This window comes from Schistocerca piceifrons, chromosome 1 (genome assembly GCF_021461385.2).
Source record: "Schistocerca piceifrons isolate TAMUIC-IGC-003096 chromosome 1, iqSchPice1.1, whole genome shotgun sequence".
NCBI lineage: Eukaryota > Metazoa > Arthropoda > Insecta > Orthoptera > Acrididae > Schistocerca > Schistocerca piceifrons.
Window position 1 is genome coordinate 770,678,699 of NC_060138.1, and position 14,852 is coordinate 770,693,550.

At 41.1% G+C, this 14,852-nt stretch overlaps 1 protein-coding gene across 1 annotated transcript in view; it reads left to right on the plus strand.

Annotated features, from left to right (window-relative positions):
- LOC124775011 (ATP-dependent 6-phosphofructokinase-like) overlaps nt 1-14,633 on the plus strand; it is a 433,031-nt gene extending 418,398 nt beyond the window's left edge. Inside the window, exons 15-16 of the mRNA XM_047249771.1 lie at nt 14,137-14,359; nt 14,450-14,633. Coding sequence (XP_047105727.1) covers nt 14,137-14,359; nt 14,450-14,633 — 407 coding nt within the window. The remainder of the gene's footprint in view (nt 1-14,136; nt 14,360-14,449) is intronic.
- Nucleotides 14,634-14,852: the final 219 nt, after the last annotated feature.

Sequence of the window (14,852 nt, forward strand, 5' to 3'; positions counted from 1 at the left end):
TATTACATGTGGGGCACTGGGGTGTTTCCCGTACTAAAACCTTGGCTCGCAGACATGTGTACTGGCCCGGTATTGAAAGAGAAATTGAGCACTTGGTGGCCGCCTGTTCCCAGTGTGCAAGCCAACAGGCATCTCCCAGGGCAGCGTTCTCTTCATGGCCACCGGCAACCCAAGCATGGGAACGTGTTCACATCAGTGTTGTGGGCCTGTTTCTCAATGGCTTTTGGCTCATTGTCATTGATGCTTGTTCCCGATTCCCATATGTGGTTCGCTGCTCCTCAACCACTTCAGAAGTTGCAATCCAGGCACTAGCAAAAATCTTTTCTGTGGAAGGTCTGCCAATCACCCTGCTCTCAGACAATGGACCGCAGTTTATTTCACAGACCTTCCAGGATTTTTGTAGGCACTTGCGTATTTGGCACGTTTGCTCTCCCCCATTCCATCCACAATCGAATGGGGAAGCCGAGTGCATGGTGTGCACATTTAAGATGCAGATGAAAAAGTATGTGCACGAATTTCCTGTGGAGGAAGCATAGACGTTTTTCCTGACGGCATACCGGACCACACCAATGGAAGAACGCAGCCCCGCCGAGCTCCTCCGTGGGCGCCAACCTAGGACTCTGCTGCACCTCCTCCGGCCTGGTCCTCGCCAGTCTTCGCAAAATGGAGTACCTGGCTTTCCACTGGGTATGTTGGTCTGGGCCCGTGGGTTTGGTCGCAATCCACGTTGGATACCGGTGGTGGTCCTGCACCGAAATGGCCGCCGGCTCTATACCTTGCAGCCAGGGGACCGGGTGGTACGTCGTCACCAAAATCAGCTACGTCCACGTTTGGGCACCCACCCTCCGACCTCTCGGACACCGGCTTCCCCATTGCCGGCACCCATGTTGGTTTCTCAGGGGACGCTACTGCCTCTCCCCGCTGTGACTCTGCTGCACTGCGATGGTTCTCAGCCTTGGCAGCCTCCTGTAGCTCCAGCACTGGCATCACCATCGTTCGAGATGCCCCAGCGAGATCCAGCCCCCCTTGCAGGCCCGGTTTCTCAGGAGGCTGGTTCACCTGTGGTCGTCCCTTCCCCATCGTCCCCGCCACTGGGTCTTGCCCCTCCCGAGGTGGAACAGGATCCGGAGTTCGACAGCTTGTCACCTGTTCTGTCCCAGGCTCCGGTGGTGGGACAACGGGGGCCTCTTCGTGTGGGTCGCTTCCAGCCGTATTCAAAGGTTCCGGCTTGAGGGTTGGCAGATCCCGTCGACTCTGGCCTTCCAATGGATGTGGAGGTCATCGCTCCTGCCCAACGCTCCACCTTCCGATGCAGTGGATCTCAGTGGCTTCACCCCCAAAAGGAGGAGGAGTGCAGTAGCCACCAGAAAGATCGCGGGAGGCGCACATCAGCACGGCGCGTCACGGACGGTAGTTGCCGCAAGTAGCGTCCCGTCCACCAGAGGGCAAGCGAGAATTCAGACGCAACCTCTGCCGGCGTAACAACAACAACTCAGGCAGCAAGGGCCGTGCCCAGTCAGTTAACATCGGGCATGCCTAGGACGCAGTCCCGGTCTATGCTAAGTGAAGTGCTACGTAAACGTGAGCAGTTTTACTACACTCCCCCATGTCGTGGCACCTGTGACCCTCTCTTCATGTAACTAACCCTTCCTCTGCCAGCATTTACAACACATTAGGTTATTGTCTATCCATAACTAATAAAGATAAAATATTTGTTTGCCAGTTCCCTTGATATTCGTCATCTGCACAGTGAAACAAGATTGCCAGTGCAGGATGTTTGGATGCTCAAACAAAACATCCCTCTCATTTTCAACCTTATGCCATACAAGACCCATAGATATTAGTACTTTTCACAGAGAGACAATACTCCACTTCCATCCTGTTTTGTTGTGCAGAGCTGGACAAAGTCTTCACAGACTCGGTGCAATCTTTCTAACCGGGTAAAATTCTACTGTTGTGTCCCAAATAACACGTTGGTTGAAATTGTCAGACAGTACTTTGATCTCTTCTCTTCTTTCCCTAAGTTCAAAGAGAGATAAATATTTGTTAGAAAATGAGTTCTACGCTGCATGTATTCGTTAGAATGTCAGACTATACAGTAACATGAATGGTTTTCAAAACAATACAGTATCCAGCAGTGTTTTCATACAAAGCAATAGGGCAACAATGAATGTACAATATAATGTAATTCAGATGAAATATAGGGCTCATTCAAAGTAATCTCAAACAAAATGTCTGAAATGAAAACATACCTTTCTCTGCCAGGTGTTTTCGGCGATCCACCAGGATGATTCATGGTAAACTGTTTAAACCTCCCAATGCTATGTGTGTACGTAGCAGCTCTCAGGGGATATTTGTGGATGGGATGGATAAATTCCTTCTACCCCTGTTCCATTTCACAGTACTTAGTCACACACAATTTTTTGAGCATTGCTACATAGTGTGCAGGATAGAGAGTGGTCTACCAACTAAAAATTAACATATAGTATGGCATTCGATATAGTTCCACACTGCCACCTAATGAACAATATATGACTGTACAAAATATCATACTAACTGTGTGGCTGGACTTAGGATTGACACTTGTTGCAGGTAGTGAAATGGCAATTGACCCTCACCATAAACAAATATAACATATTGTGTATACATAGACAGAAGGACCCACCATTGTATGGTTACATGATTACAGAGCAGTCACTAGAAACAGTTACAACCCTTTTGTAAAATATCTAGACATATGCTTATGGACTGGTTTAAATCAGAAAAACTACATAAAACCAATCACAGATGTAGATGCTAGTTTGATATGCATCAGAAGAATCCTCAGGAAATATAGCAACAAAGGAGACGGCTTAAAAAAAACTCTCATTTGACCAACCTATACTAATTATAAAAGTGTAAAACCATCGTGCCTGTCTGTTCATCTTTGGAGACACTACTCTCCAAAATCACTAGACCAATTTTCATGGTTTTTTCAGGTGTATAAGCATAGTTTGGGGCACTGTATAGGCACATTAGTTCAGGCAAATTTTATGGGGTCTTCATGGCAACTTCACCATAGTTAGTGGCACACATATGCTATATTTCATCAAAGTTGCATCACAGAAAAAAATTAAAGAAAAATTAAAGAAAAATATCATACATATTATAAAAATATTCCATGTATACTCTGAAACCACTGCACCGATTTCAACCAAACATGGTAGTGGTACAGATATCACTTACTGTCTGGAAAGAATCAATGTGGGAGTAAGAACCATCCACCAATCAAAAAGGTGGAAGTGGGGCTGAAAAAGAAGTGTAGGCTATGATGAATGAGTACCAAGACTTAATTCACCCAGCATTTGAGAGTGAGAGTGCTTAGTGACCTGCACAAACTTTACATATTACATCAAAACTTTAGGAAACTTTTTCTCACTGACACCCTCCCACATAATGATAAAAGGAAAAAAGCTCATCCCTTACTGCATTTCACAGTCCATTTTCATATGAGGCATGACCTTTTAATTTACTACTTTTTTACTACTAACCATATTTATGACACATTTTCCAGACAGTCTTCACATATACCACTGAGTGTACCTGCAAAATTATATCATTGTACGACACATAGGTTGGAATGTATAATGCCATGAACACTTGAATATATGAAAAACTGCATTACGATTGACATTTAAATTTATTATTACTAATCTAACCAACTGATTTCAATTAAATTTGGTAAGGAGAGTGCATGCACCCTGAGAAAGACCATAGGCTACCGTAGAAAGTGTGTAGTGCAAGATAATTTCTGTGAATTTGGGAAAAATATTTACTCTTCGAGAAATGTGTTTACTCTTTAATCTCTTAAATTTATCTGATTTATGAAAATGCTTTTCTTGCTAAGTATGTGCTCCATGATATGACTCAAAGTAATGAATACAATGTTTGTACAATATTCAGTGTGTTTAATCCATACTTCCACATTGTTCATTGCATAATGTACTCACTGTGTAATGTATATCTGCTATGCACAATATCCAGTATTTAGAACAAGAGCAGTTAATTAATTTCAACAAACTTTACACATAATTTCAAAGCTTTATGAAAATTTTTCGTGCCCATAAAATGATGAAAGGAAAACAAGTTTATTGCTTACTACATTTTCGCTGTTCATGTAGGGGGGAGGTATGTGGAGTCAGCAAATGTGTCTTCTCAGTCGGCCAATGAGGGAGGGCAGAGGAGTTATTACAGAGGGAAATTTGTGCAGGACAATGCCTCACTGTACAGCAGCTCAGCAAGCGAGCTGTGTGCACACTAAGAAGAACCCAGGGGAGCATCATTCCATCACCTCCATGGCAGTTTAGGGCCACCTTGAGGATATGGAGCTGCATCTCAATGAGCCCATTTCATTCTGTCTGATAAGCAGTTGCTTCGTAGCAAGTGATGCTCCACAAGTTGCAGAGTCTGTGGAAAAAGGAGGATTCAAACTGTCTGCTGTGGCCAGTGGTGATGGACAAGGGGCATCCAAAACAAATGAACCAAGTAGACATTAGACCCTTTGCAACAGTTTTGCTGTCTGGAATGGGGGCTGCCTGCACCCATTGTGTTATGCAGTCAACGACCAATAGGAAGTAATGGCAGTCGGCTGAGAGAGGCAGGGTGCCTATGAAGTTGACATGCTAATGCTGGAATCTACCTTTCAGTATTACAAAGTGACCAAGCATGGGCTGTGTGTGTCTTGAGGTTTTCTTTTGTTGGTGTTCGGCCAAACAAATCACTCAGTGGTAAGATGTATGGTTGGTCATACTGCAGGGTGTGCAAGGCTTGAAGATTGAGCAGCTGAAAGGTTGAAAGACAAGGGAGCATGTCAGGTTCTGTGATGAGTCACACCCAGTATGAGCCTCCTGGACTTGATGCAAAGGTTTGTCATGGGATTGTTAAGCAGATGTTGGAGTTTCTGGTCATTATGTTGTGCCTGTGCAAATTCCTCATAATCAGTGTGCATGGAAATAACACCAACATGTGAAAGGTAATCAGCTACAATGTTGTTGCTTCCTTTTACCGTGCTGGGCATCAATTGTACTCTTGAAGTGTCTGTATCATTTATAGCACTCATTTTGTGTGTGTGTGTGGTGGTGGGGTTAGAGTTAGGGTGGCATCTGCAAGTGGTCAGTGATCAGTGTACATGACAAGCGGACATCCTTAAATGTCCTCTCGAAAACAGCACACAGCTTCATAGACCACTAAGAGTTCTCTGTTGAAAACAGCCATTTCTATTGTGATTCTGTAAGCTTACAGCAAAAGAAGTACAGGGGCTGTTGGGAGCCACTGACTTCCTCTTGCAATACAATACCATGTTTGGCTTGCTAACATCAATGGGAACTGATAGTTGCATGTCAGGGAGAGCATGCACCAAGATGACATCTTGCACAAGGGCATCCTTGATGCATTCAAAGGCTCACTACATATCTGTCATCCATGTAAGTTTGCATCAGCCAGAGGTGTTTTTGCCCTTTTGTGCTTCGGTGAGGGAAAGTTGGAGGGAGGCTCCATGGGGCAGATGGTGGTGGTAGAAATTAAACATTCCCTGGAAATTGTGAAGTTCATGATGAGTAGTAGGTGAGGTTGGTTACAAACAAATTTTGGGCACTTCTTGCCCAAGGCATCTGCAACATGGCCTCAGAATGTTACTAGGGTTTGGCAAAGCTGACATTTGTCATTGTACATCACAACACTGTTCACAACACTATTATCAGCCATTGCACTGAGAACTTGTTTGAGGTGAGACGAACGAGCTTCGAAGCTGGAATTGGGTGAGAATATTCATATGTTGTCAAGATACGCAAAGTGAAAAAAAATTATAAGAAAAATTAAAAAAAAAATTGCCTTGGACAGAGCTTATGTAGTATGCATTTCTGCCACTAGGCATGTGTAGCACAACTCATTAATGTTGAAAACAGCTTACCAAGATGACACTATGGGAAAAACTCAAGTGTACGAGTGGTTTGCTTCACATGTCGATTGATGTCAAATGTCCATCAACTGCCCGAATCAATGAAAATATTCAAAAAATTTGAGAGTTTGTGCTCACAGACCATCAACAGATAATTGATCAACTGTCAGAGATTAGTGAGTTGTCTAGGAGTTCAGTTCAGCAAATTTTAACAGGGGATTTGGGAATGAAAAGGACTGCTGCCAAGTTTGTTCCTTGGGTTCTGACTGACAATCTAAAGGAACCTCAAGTTGAAACATGCCATGCTTTAAAACAACTGCTTGAAACTGACCCAGGTTTTCTGTCAAAGATCATTACTGTTGATCAGTCATGATGCTATGGTTATGACCCAAGAACAAAGCAACAGTCAAACCAATGGAAGACATCATCATCACCCCATCAGAAAAAAGTTGTCAAGTCAAATCAAACATCAAAACAATGGTGATTTACATTTTTGATGGCAGTGCATAGTTCATTCAGAGTTTGTTCCTTCAGATTTGACTGTCAGTCAAACCTATTTTGTGGCAGACAGTTCACCTGCACACTCAACCACCTCTGTTACCAGGCTTCATGTGACTTTCTCTTATTTCCATGCATGAAAAGGTGCATGAAAGGACACCAATTTTACAACATTGAAGAAGTCAAGGAAAAAATGAGGGAGGAGTTGTCAGCCAATTCTAAAGATGACTCCAAAAAATGCCTCAGGAAGTTTGCCCTCAACTGAGCTGATGTGGTGGCAGAGAACTGCGTTGTCATTCTGGAGTTCAGTCCACACTACATGAATGTCCGTGTGAAGCTGTTGGATGTCCTGGATGTGTTCAGTGTAATTGACACATTGTCATAGGTACTGTTCCATAAAAGATGATATAGTTGCATGATCTGGTTGCTGAGTGATGCCATTGTGACACATTTTCAAGGTGGTAGGATTGTAGATTGCCATGATGGAGTATCTGGAAGACAAATGTGTTAACTCACCCATGCACAGTGAGGGAACAAGGTAGAAGACCTGAAGGAAATTGGAGGCTAGAACAGGTTTACTCATATTAGCAATGATGAATGTCCAGTTGAATAGCATGGAGAATCCCAGGTTGAGTGTGCAGGATTGAGAACTGTGAACAGAATGACCGAGTCATTGGTGGCCTTCACCCAGAGCTGCAATGCAACTGCTGTTGATAGGGAAGGTAAAGACAGTGAAGAGCAAACTTGAGAATTGGTGTCAACAAGAAAGTGGGGGCTTCTGTTCTAATCAAGAACACATAATCTGTTTTTTAGGGAACCATCATGTGGACTGAGACAACTTACACAATTGATATGGCCCAGGACACCTCTCATGGGCCATGCAGCATGTTGCGATGTTCACAGAACTGTCACCAGTTGTGCACAGTGCCCACAAAGCAAGCAGTAGCACAACTGCTCATGCATAGTGTATGCATGATGGAGGCAACAGTGGTGAGAATGTCTGTTTTCTCAACACTTCAGACATTGACATTGACTTGCCAGCAACAGGTGGGGTCAGAAGTGCTCAGCAGTGGTCAGAGGCAGCAGGCAGATAGTTCCTTGGTGGTACTTCATTGCATCCAGCACCATTATTAATGGCATTGTTGATGCAGAATAAGTGCAAAAATTCTATCAGCCATGTGAAGATGGGCCTCAATCAGTTGACGTTCACTTGCTACTATCCTTATTTGAACTTGCGTAGGTAGTGTAACCACCCAAAATGTTGATAAAGGGTCATCAGACAAGAGATGTGAGTCAGTCTGTAAGAGGAGGTGGTACCACACTTGGAATGAAGTCCCATCCTGTAAATGTTCATAGTATAATATGGGATGAAGCTGTTCCTCGGTTGTGCATGAGAACCACCATAGTTTTTGCTGTCAGGTGCTTGTCACTTAAGGGGATTTCATATCATTGGTGATGATAGTGTTTGTGGTGAAGATGCTTTCTGTGATATTGAACCAAAGCTGAGGGTTATCAGTTCAGAATGGTGGAAGTTTGAAATGTGATGCTGTATGTTGTTTTGCTGGATAGTGTAATAGCAGCCAGGCTGTGCAATCCAGATATGTGTGTGGTGAATTCTGAAGTACGGTCAGTGTGGTGGCCGGTAATACAGCCAGAAACACAGATTGAATGAGGTATCACATGGTGTGGTTGGCAGACAATGCATGACAAGCAAACATGAGTCTGGTGCATGCAAATAAAAATGTGACACAGTTGGATCAAGCTGATGTGAATGTTCATGTAAGACTGCAGAAGTCACACCACAGGCAGGTTCTGAAGCAACGTCAATAAGAGAATTGTCCACTGTACACTGTAGTTTTACAATCATGTTTGTCTACAAAACACTGGAATGTGGAGTGTCACTGTCTCTTTTTATCACTTGTGAAGCGTGAGGCGCACTGTCTGTATTTGATAATAGTGAAGAATATGGAAGAATGTGGGCTAGTGGTTTGTGAGGCAGTGGGTAGAGGAAGGCCGCATTGTTGGAGTAGTACTGTTAAACAAGCTTTATCTGTGTGGTAATTAAAATATTTCTGAGTGCTATAGAAACTTAGAATCAGCATAATCTTCATTAACTCTTTATTAAAAGTATGCAGTTTATCACTTATTTCTTTGAGTGTTTTAGGCAAAGCACTGAATAAAGTTTTGTTACAAGGCTTTTGTATGAATGTCTCTATGAAAATCATTACTATTTCTGGTTTCATAGTAATGTTTGGTGTAGACCATTCATTTGTGATTGTAGGAAGGACTGTGCACGGTACCAATATGTTCCAGACATCTGCGGATGAAAATGCAGTTTTTCAGTGGGTCATGTCTTGTGTTATATTGATTACACAGATAAGGAGTCAAGTACTTTGGATAGTTCTTGACCTAGTGAACATCAGTATACCTATTAGAAGAATGGGCATACTGTAGCTGTCCTACAGCAGAGGGCTAAAATTTAAACATGACACACTTCCTGCAGCCGAAATTGAGTAAATCAGGAAGTTCTTTTGCATTAGGTGTAGTCTAGGGTGGACCTTAGGTGGCTTATAAAAGCACCATTTGCTCGTGGGCAGTTTCTGATAAACTTTTTAGTGGTTTGCATACTTTTATTTCTTCATTTGTTGTCCTCAGTGTCGACATACTGGGTGAAAAAATAGGGGTTGTGCAACTATTGTACATGATGTAGCCAACAGATGCACAGTTGCATTTCACAGTCTTTTACTTTCACTTTTCACAACCCCCTAATAAAACACAGTTATATATGTATATGGCCAGTGCACTATTGTCTATCTTCCCATAAGCCTCATTAACATTTAGCAGGTGAACATTCACACACTGCTACAATAGTTTCCTGTTGAACATCTACGAGCAGTAAGAGCCTAACCACAAAGTTCACAGTTCTTGAAGAATAGAAAGGTATGTATGGAGCAGACACTGTCACTGTTTTAACACAAGGCCTAATTGTGTAACACTTATTACACTGTTAAGTTGATGCATTGTTATCATTCTAACCAACGCAGGTTCCTCATGTGAAACTCATCCATGGAATGACTGTCTCATGACCAAAAATTGAGCCCTAATATATCATCACAATAATAGGTGCTGAAACTACACATTTTCAAAGTTAAATTTACAGAAATTACAATTAAAACTTAACTCATTAAATGAACTGAATACATCAAAAAATTGGTTCTTTTTAATAGTTTCTTCTGCTACAAGAGTTAAGCTGAATGATTTACTGAAAACATGAAATTAACAAGTATAGTTACACAAGCAATACTTTTGACAAAACTGTTAATTACTTTGGAATTAATTAAGGGCTAGTTTTGCTAACATTTTTCTGACTAGAGCCAAATAGATATTTTTAGAATACTAGCATTTCATCTTCCAAATATTTACAATTATTACAGAATTTATATTTGTTTATATGTCAACAGTAGAAGTTAAGTTATGAAACAATGACTGATTTCACCCTATAACAAAAGATACTAACTAGGAATAATCAAAATAAATTATAAAACCAATTACATACATAAAACTAACCACAAAATTAGATCTGGTGTTATATTCTTTAAGACTGGGGCCCAATCTGTCTCTTTTTTGGAAATTCAGATTATATTCATGTATGTTAATGGTAATTAGTTAAAAGTGAAAGAACGAATTTTAAGGAGGCAGACTGCAAAACAAGAGGGGGAAAAATATCTCAGCTTGCTACATCACAACTTCATCTCTTGGATGTCTGACACATAGATATAACTTAAACTTCTTATTAAAATTATTTCCATAGAGTTTCAAAGTATCATTTAGTAATGTGTTAAAGACATGTCTTCTAGCAACAAATGGGCCTTAATCTCTACTCCTTTCATTATTCACTGCCATAAGACGATCATCACTATTGCAAGTATTGATGATATTTGGATGATACACAAGGCCTGACAAAAAACTGAAGCACCCAAAAGACATGGTATGCACACTCATCATCATCAGGAGTGTAAATGATAAAGAGCTGCAATTCTCTTTGTGAGTTAGAATCACCATCAGAGTGCACTAGTGTTGTTCATGTTTAATGTTGTTACAAGGCCTGGTAGTATATATAAGTGGTGTAAAAAGCATCAGATGCTGAGTGATTACTGTAAAGGACATGGAGATGCTGCATAGTCATGTAAGACAGCATTATCAGCCCTTGACAGATTTTGAAAGGGACTTGTGGGTCTCTATATGGGTGGCTGGTCAAACTGTACAGTACGCAAATTTTTGGGTCTTACAATGTGACAGTGGCCCATTGCTAGACATCATGGGAAAATGAAAGTAGCCATAGCCATCGTCAAAGTTCCAGTTTACCATGTCTAACCACCACAAGGGAGGATCACTGTATTGTGCAGTACGTATACAACTTCACCCTTTGGACTTTTCTACTCTGCTCACATTGCAGGTCACTCATGAAATAAAATCACTAGCCTGTAGAATGTGCCAACAATGTGGGCAATGTATGGCCTATAACTTTCAGCATGACTTGCTGTCATCAACAGGATTGGCTGTACACATTTTCTCTAAAACCCAAACATTTATCACAACAATCTTCATACAAACACTTATACCAATAATGAGTCAATTTAGTGAAATATACGATAACTGACTTAAGGGCAAATGGTTAACTAAAATGCCCAAGGATAGTAAAGCTCTCTGAGCCAAATTGTTTTCAGTAGATTTAAATTTTTATTTCAGTTATGCACAAAATAATTATGTGAATTGTGGCCTCGTGTACTTAAAACTAAATGTGTCATTGATCAGTAACTAAACCAGCAGTGCAAAATTTATAATCTCTTTGTGCACACAGAGTGTTTTCAAACTCATGAGCTAAGTAATTATATATTTTTTATGCATTAACACATGAAATGACACAATGACTTAATGTTTGATAGTATGAACTCTTTGATCATCAGTGAATTTCAGCTCAGTAGCTCACAATACTGATGGTTCACTTTTCACTAAGTCCACCACAATTACAAATAATTTAAACACAGCTAAATTCCCACAAGTCTACAGCTGCCAAGATTAATAAACCTGAAATTCAAGATCAAACAAAGTGGCTAAGCACTCACAGAGAAAAACATGCAGCACACATGCCACACAAAATCTTACCAAGTGACAGCCAATGAAAACACGCAGCGAACCACTGAAGATGAAAGACCGTGAGCTCTGTGACATTCACTTATTGAAAGGACCAGTCACATAACCTTTTTACTTGGCTCAATGAAGCTAGTTATTATACAATATTTTACAATATTATACAATATTCTATAAATCTTTGCGGCTGGTTTGCAACCTCTTAAGACAAAACATTTATGCAGCTTTTGAACAGTTTTAAATAACACTTAAATATATATTTTGCCACATCAATTATAAGTCAATATACATGCTTTATATGTTTATAAGTTGTGAATGTAAATAAATACATGTCATATTCATTGAACTATTGAGATTCCCTTGCTAATAATATATGTCGATCTGTGGAGGATCTTATATTAATGACACTATTTATGTAAATTAAATTCTTTGTAACATCTTATAACATCACAAGCACATCGTAACCTCTTCATATCTGCACCTGCCCCCCTTTGGTCACAGAATAGCAGCAGCTGAACTAGGGAAGTATCATCCTATGTGTAGGCTGCCATTAACACCACAATACAAATGGCAGTTTGGAATGGTGCCAGGATGAATGCTGTTGCATGTGTTTAGTAATGAATCACTGTTCTGCACTTCTTGAGTGCCCATCATCCATGAGTATGGCAGCAACATGGGGAGAGACTCAATCCTTCCAATGTTTTGGAGAGGCACAGTGGTGTTACTCCCAGCACCAAGTTGTGGGTAGGCATTGGGTATGAATTTAGGTCATGGCTGGTAATGATTGAGAGATCTCTGATGGTAGAACAACACATCACAAGCATCATGTGTCATCATTTTTTACTTCTCTTGTTATAGTATCTAGGTGCCATTTTTCAACAGAACAATCCTTTTCCACATATTGAAAAGGGCTATTACAAATGATTGAAGCGATTTCATAAATTCACTGTAGCTCCATTCATTGACATATGGTCACGACACACTACAGATACGTAGAAAAACTCATAAAGTTTTGTTCGGCTGAAGCCGCACTTCAGGTTTCTGCCGCCAGAGCGCTCGAGAGCGCAGTGAGACAAAATGGCGATAGGAGCCGAGAAAGCGTATGTCTTGCTTGAAATGTACTCACATCAGTCAGTCATAACAGTGCAACGACACTTCAGGACGAAGTTCAACAAAGATCCACCAACTGCTAACTCCATCCGGCGACGGTATGCGCAGTTTAAAGCTTCTGGATGCCTCTGTAAGGGGAAATCAATGGGTCGACCTGCAGTGAGTGAAGAAACGGTTGAACGCACGCAGGCAAGTTTCACCCGTAGCCCTCGGAAGTTGACAAATAAAGCAAGCAGGGAGCTAAACGTACCACAGCTGACGGTTTGGAAAATCTTACAGAAAAGGCTAAAGCAGAAGCCTTACCGTTTACAATTGCTACAAGCCCTGACACCCGATGACAAAGTCAAACGTTTTGAATTTTCGGCGCGGTTGCAACAGCTCATGGAAGAGGATGCATTCAGTGCGAATCTTGTTTTCAGTGATGAAGCAACATTTTTTCTTAATGGTGAAGTGAACAGACACAATGTGCGAATCTGGGTGGTAGAGAATCCTCACGCATTCGTGCAGCAAATTCGCAATTCACCAAAAGTTAAGGTGTTTTGTGCAATCTCACGGTTTAAAGTTTATGACCCCTTTTTCTTCTGCGAAACAAACGTTACAGGACACGTGTATCTGGACATGCTGGAAAATTGGCTCATGCCTCAACTGGAGACCGACAGCGCCAACTTCATCTTTCAACAGGATGGTGCTCCACCGCACTTCCATCATGATGTTCGGCATTTCTTAAACAGAAGATTGGAAAACCGATGGATCGGTCGTGGTGGAGATCATGATCAGCAATTCATGTCATGGCCTCCACACTCTCCCGACTTAACCCCATGCAATTTCATTCTGTGGGGTTATGTGAAAGATTGAGTGTTTAAACCTCCTCTAGCAAGAAATGTGCCAGAACTGCGAGCTCGCATCAACGATGCTTTCGAACTCGTTGATGGGGACATGCTGCGCCGAGTGTGGGAGGAACTTGATTATCGGCTTGATGTCTGCCGAATCACTAAAGGGGCACATACCGAACATTTGTGAATGCCTAAAAAAAAACTTTTTGAGTTTTTGTATGTGTGTGCAAAGAATTGTGAAAATATCTCAAATAATAAAGTTATTGTAGAGCTGTGAAATCGCTTCAATCATTTGTAATAACCCTGTACATGTCTCTGTGAACAGCTGCATGATACTGAGGTACTACCATGTCCAGAGTGATCCCCAAATCTATCCCTGATAGAAAATGTGGATGAGTTTGCATTAGGGGAGGGGGACAACATCATAAAACAAAGTGTTTTAGTAAATTTAATTCTATTTTGTAATCATTGGAATAACGTTACAAACCTTCTCAGCCCATGAAATTTCATCTCATTTACTATTCCCCTTCTGGGTGCTCCACTTTTTTTGTCAGGCACTGTGAATAGCATAAAAGTAATCTTTACAAATTTGTAACTAATTTTGTGCAGGCCACATGCAGCAAGGAGGTAAACCATCTCCTTTTGACCGTACTCTAGGCACAAAAATGGCCGGAAAGGCAGCTGACTGGATGTTTGAGAGAATTGAAGAGTCACAAAATGCAGATGGTTTTGTTTGTGCAAGAGATCCTGAATCTGCTGTTCTAGTAGGTATCGAACAACGACAGTACCGTTTCACACCTTTGCGAGATCTGATACCCCATACAAATTTTGAGTAAGTGTAGCTAAAACATGTTATTAAGAAATGAACACATAATTATTTTATGCTGTACTAATTCATGCATTTTCTTTAATTCTTTTGAAGACATAGAATACCAAAAGAACAATGGTGGTTGAAGTTGCGGCCACTTCTCAGAATACTTGCGAAACACGAAAGTGCTTATGAAGAAGAAGGAATGTACATTTCAGTAGATACCACACCTGCCCGTGATGTTTGGCGTGATCCTTCCAGAGCAGTAGGTGCTTGGGATAGGGAGACTTTAGAATGAAAAGTTTGTTAGTACTGTGTTGATTATGAAAAACAGAACCAAAATGACATCGAGTCCAGGCGTTTAAATGTAATGCAGTAATTTATTATAAACTGGGAACTTAAAATTTCTGTCACTCCTTACTGAGAGAGAGATAACTTGATCCAGTGTCTTGTTATGTAAATTTGTATCTCAGAGAGAATTAATGTCTTTATTGTTTCATAATTTTCTCTTTGGAGA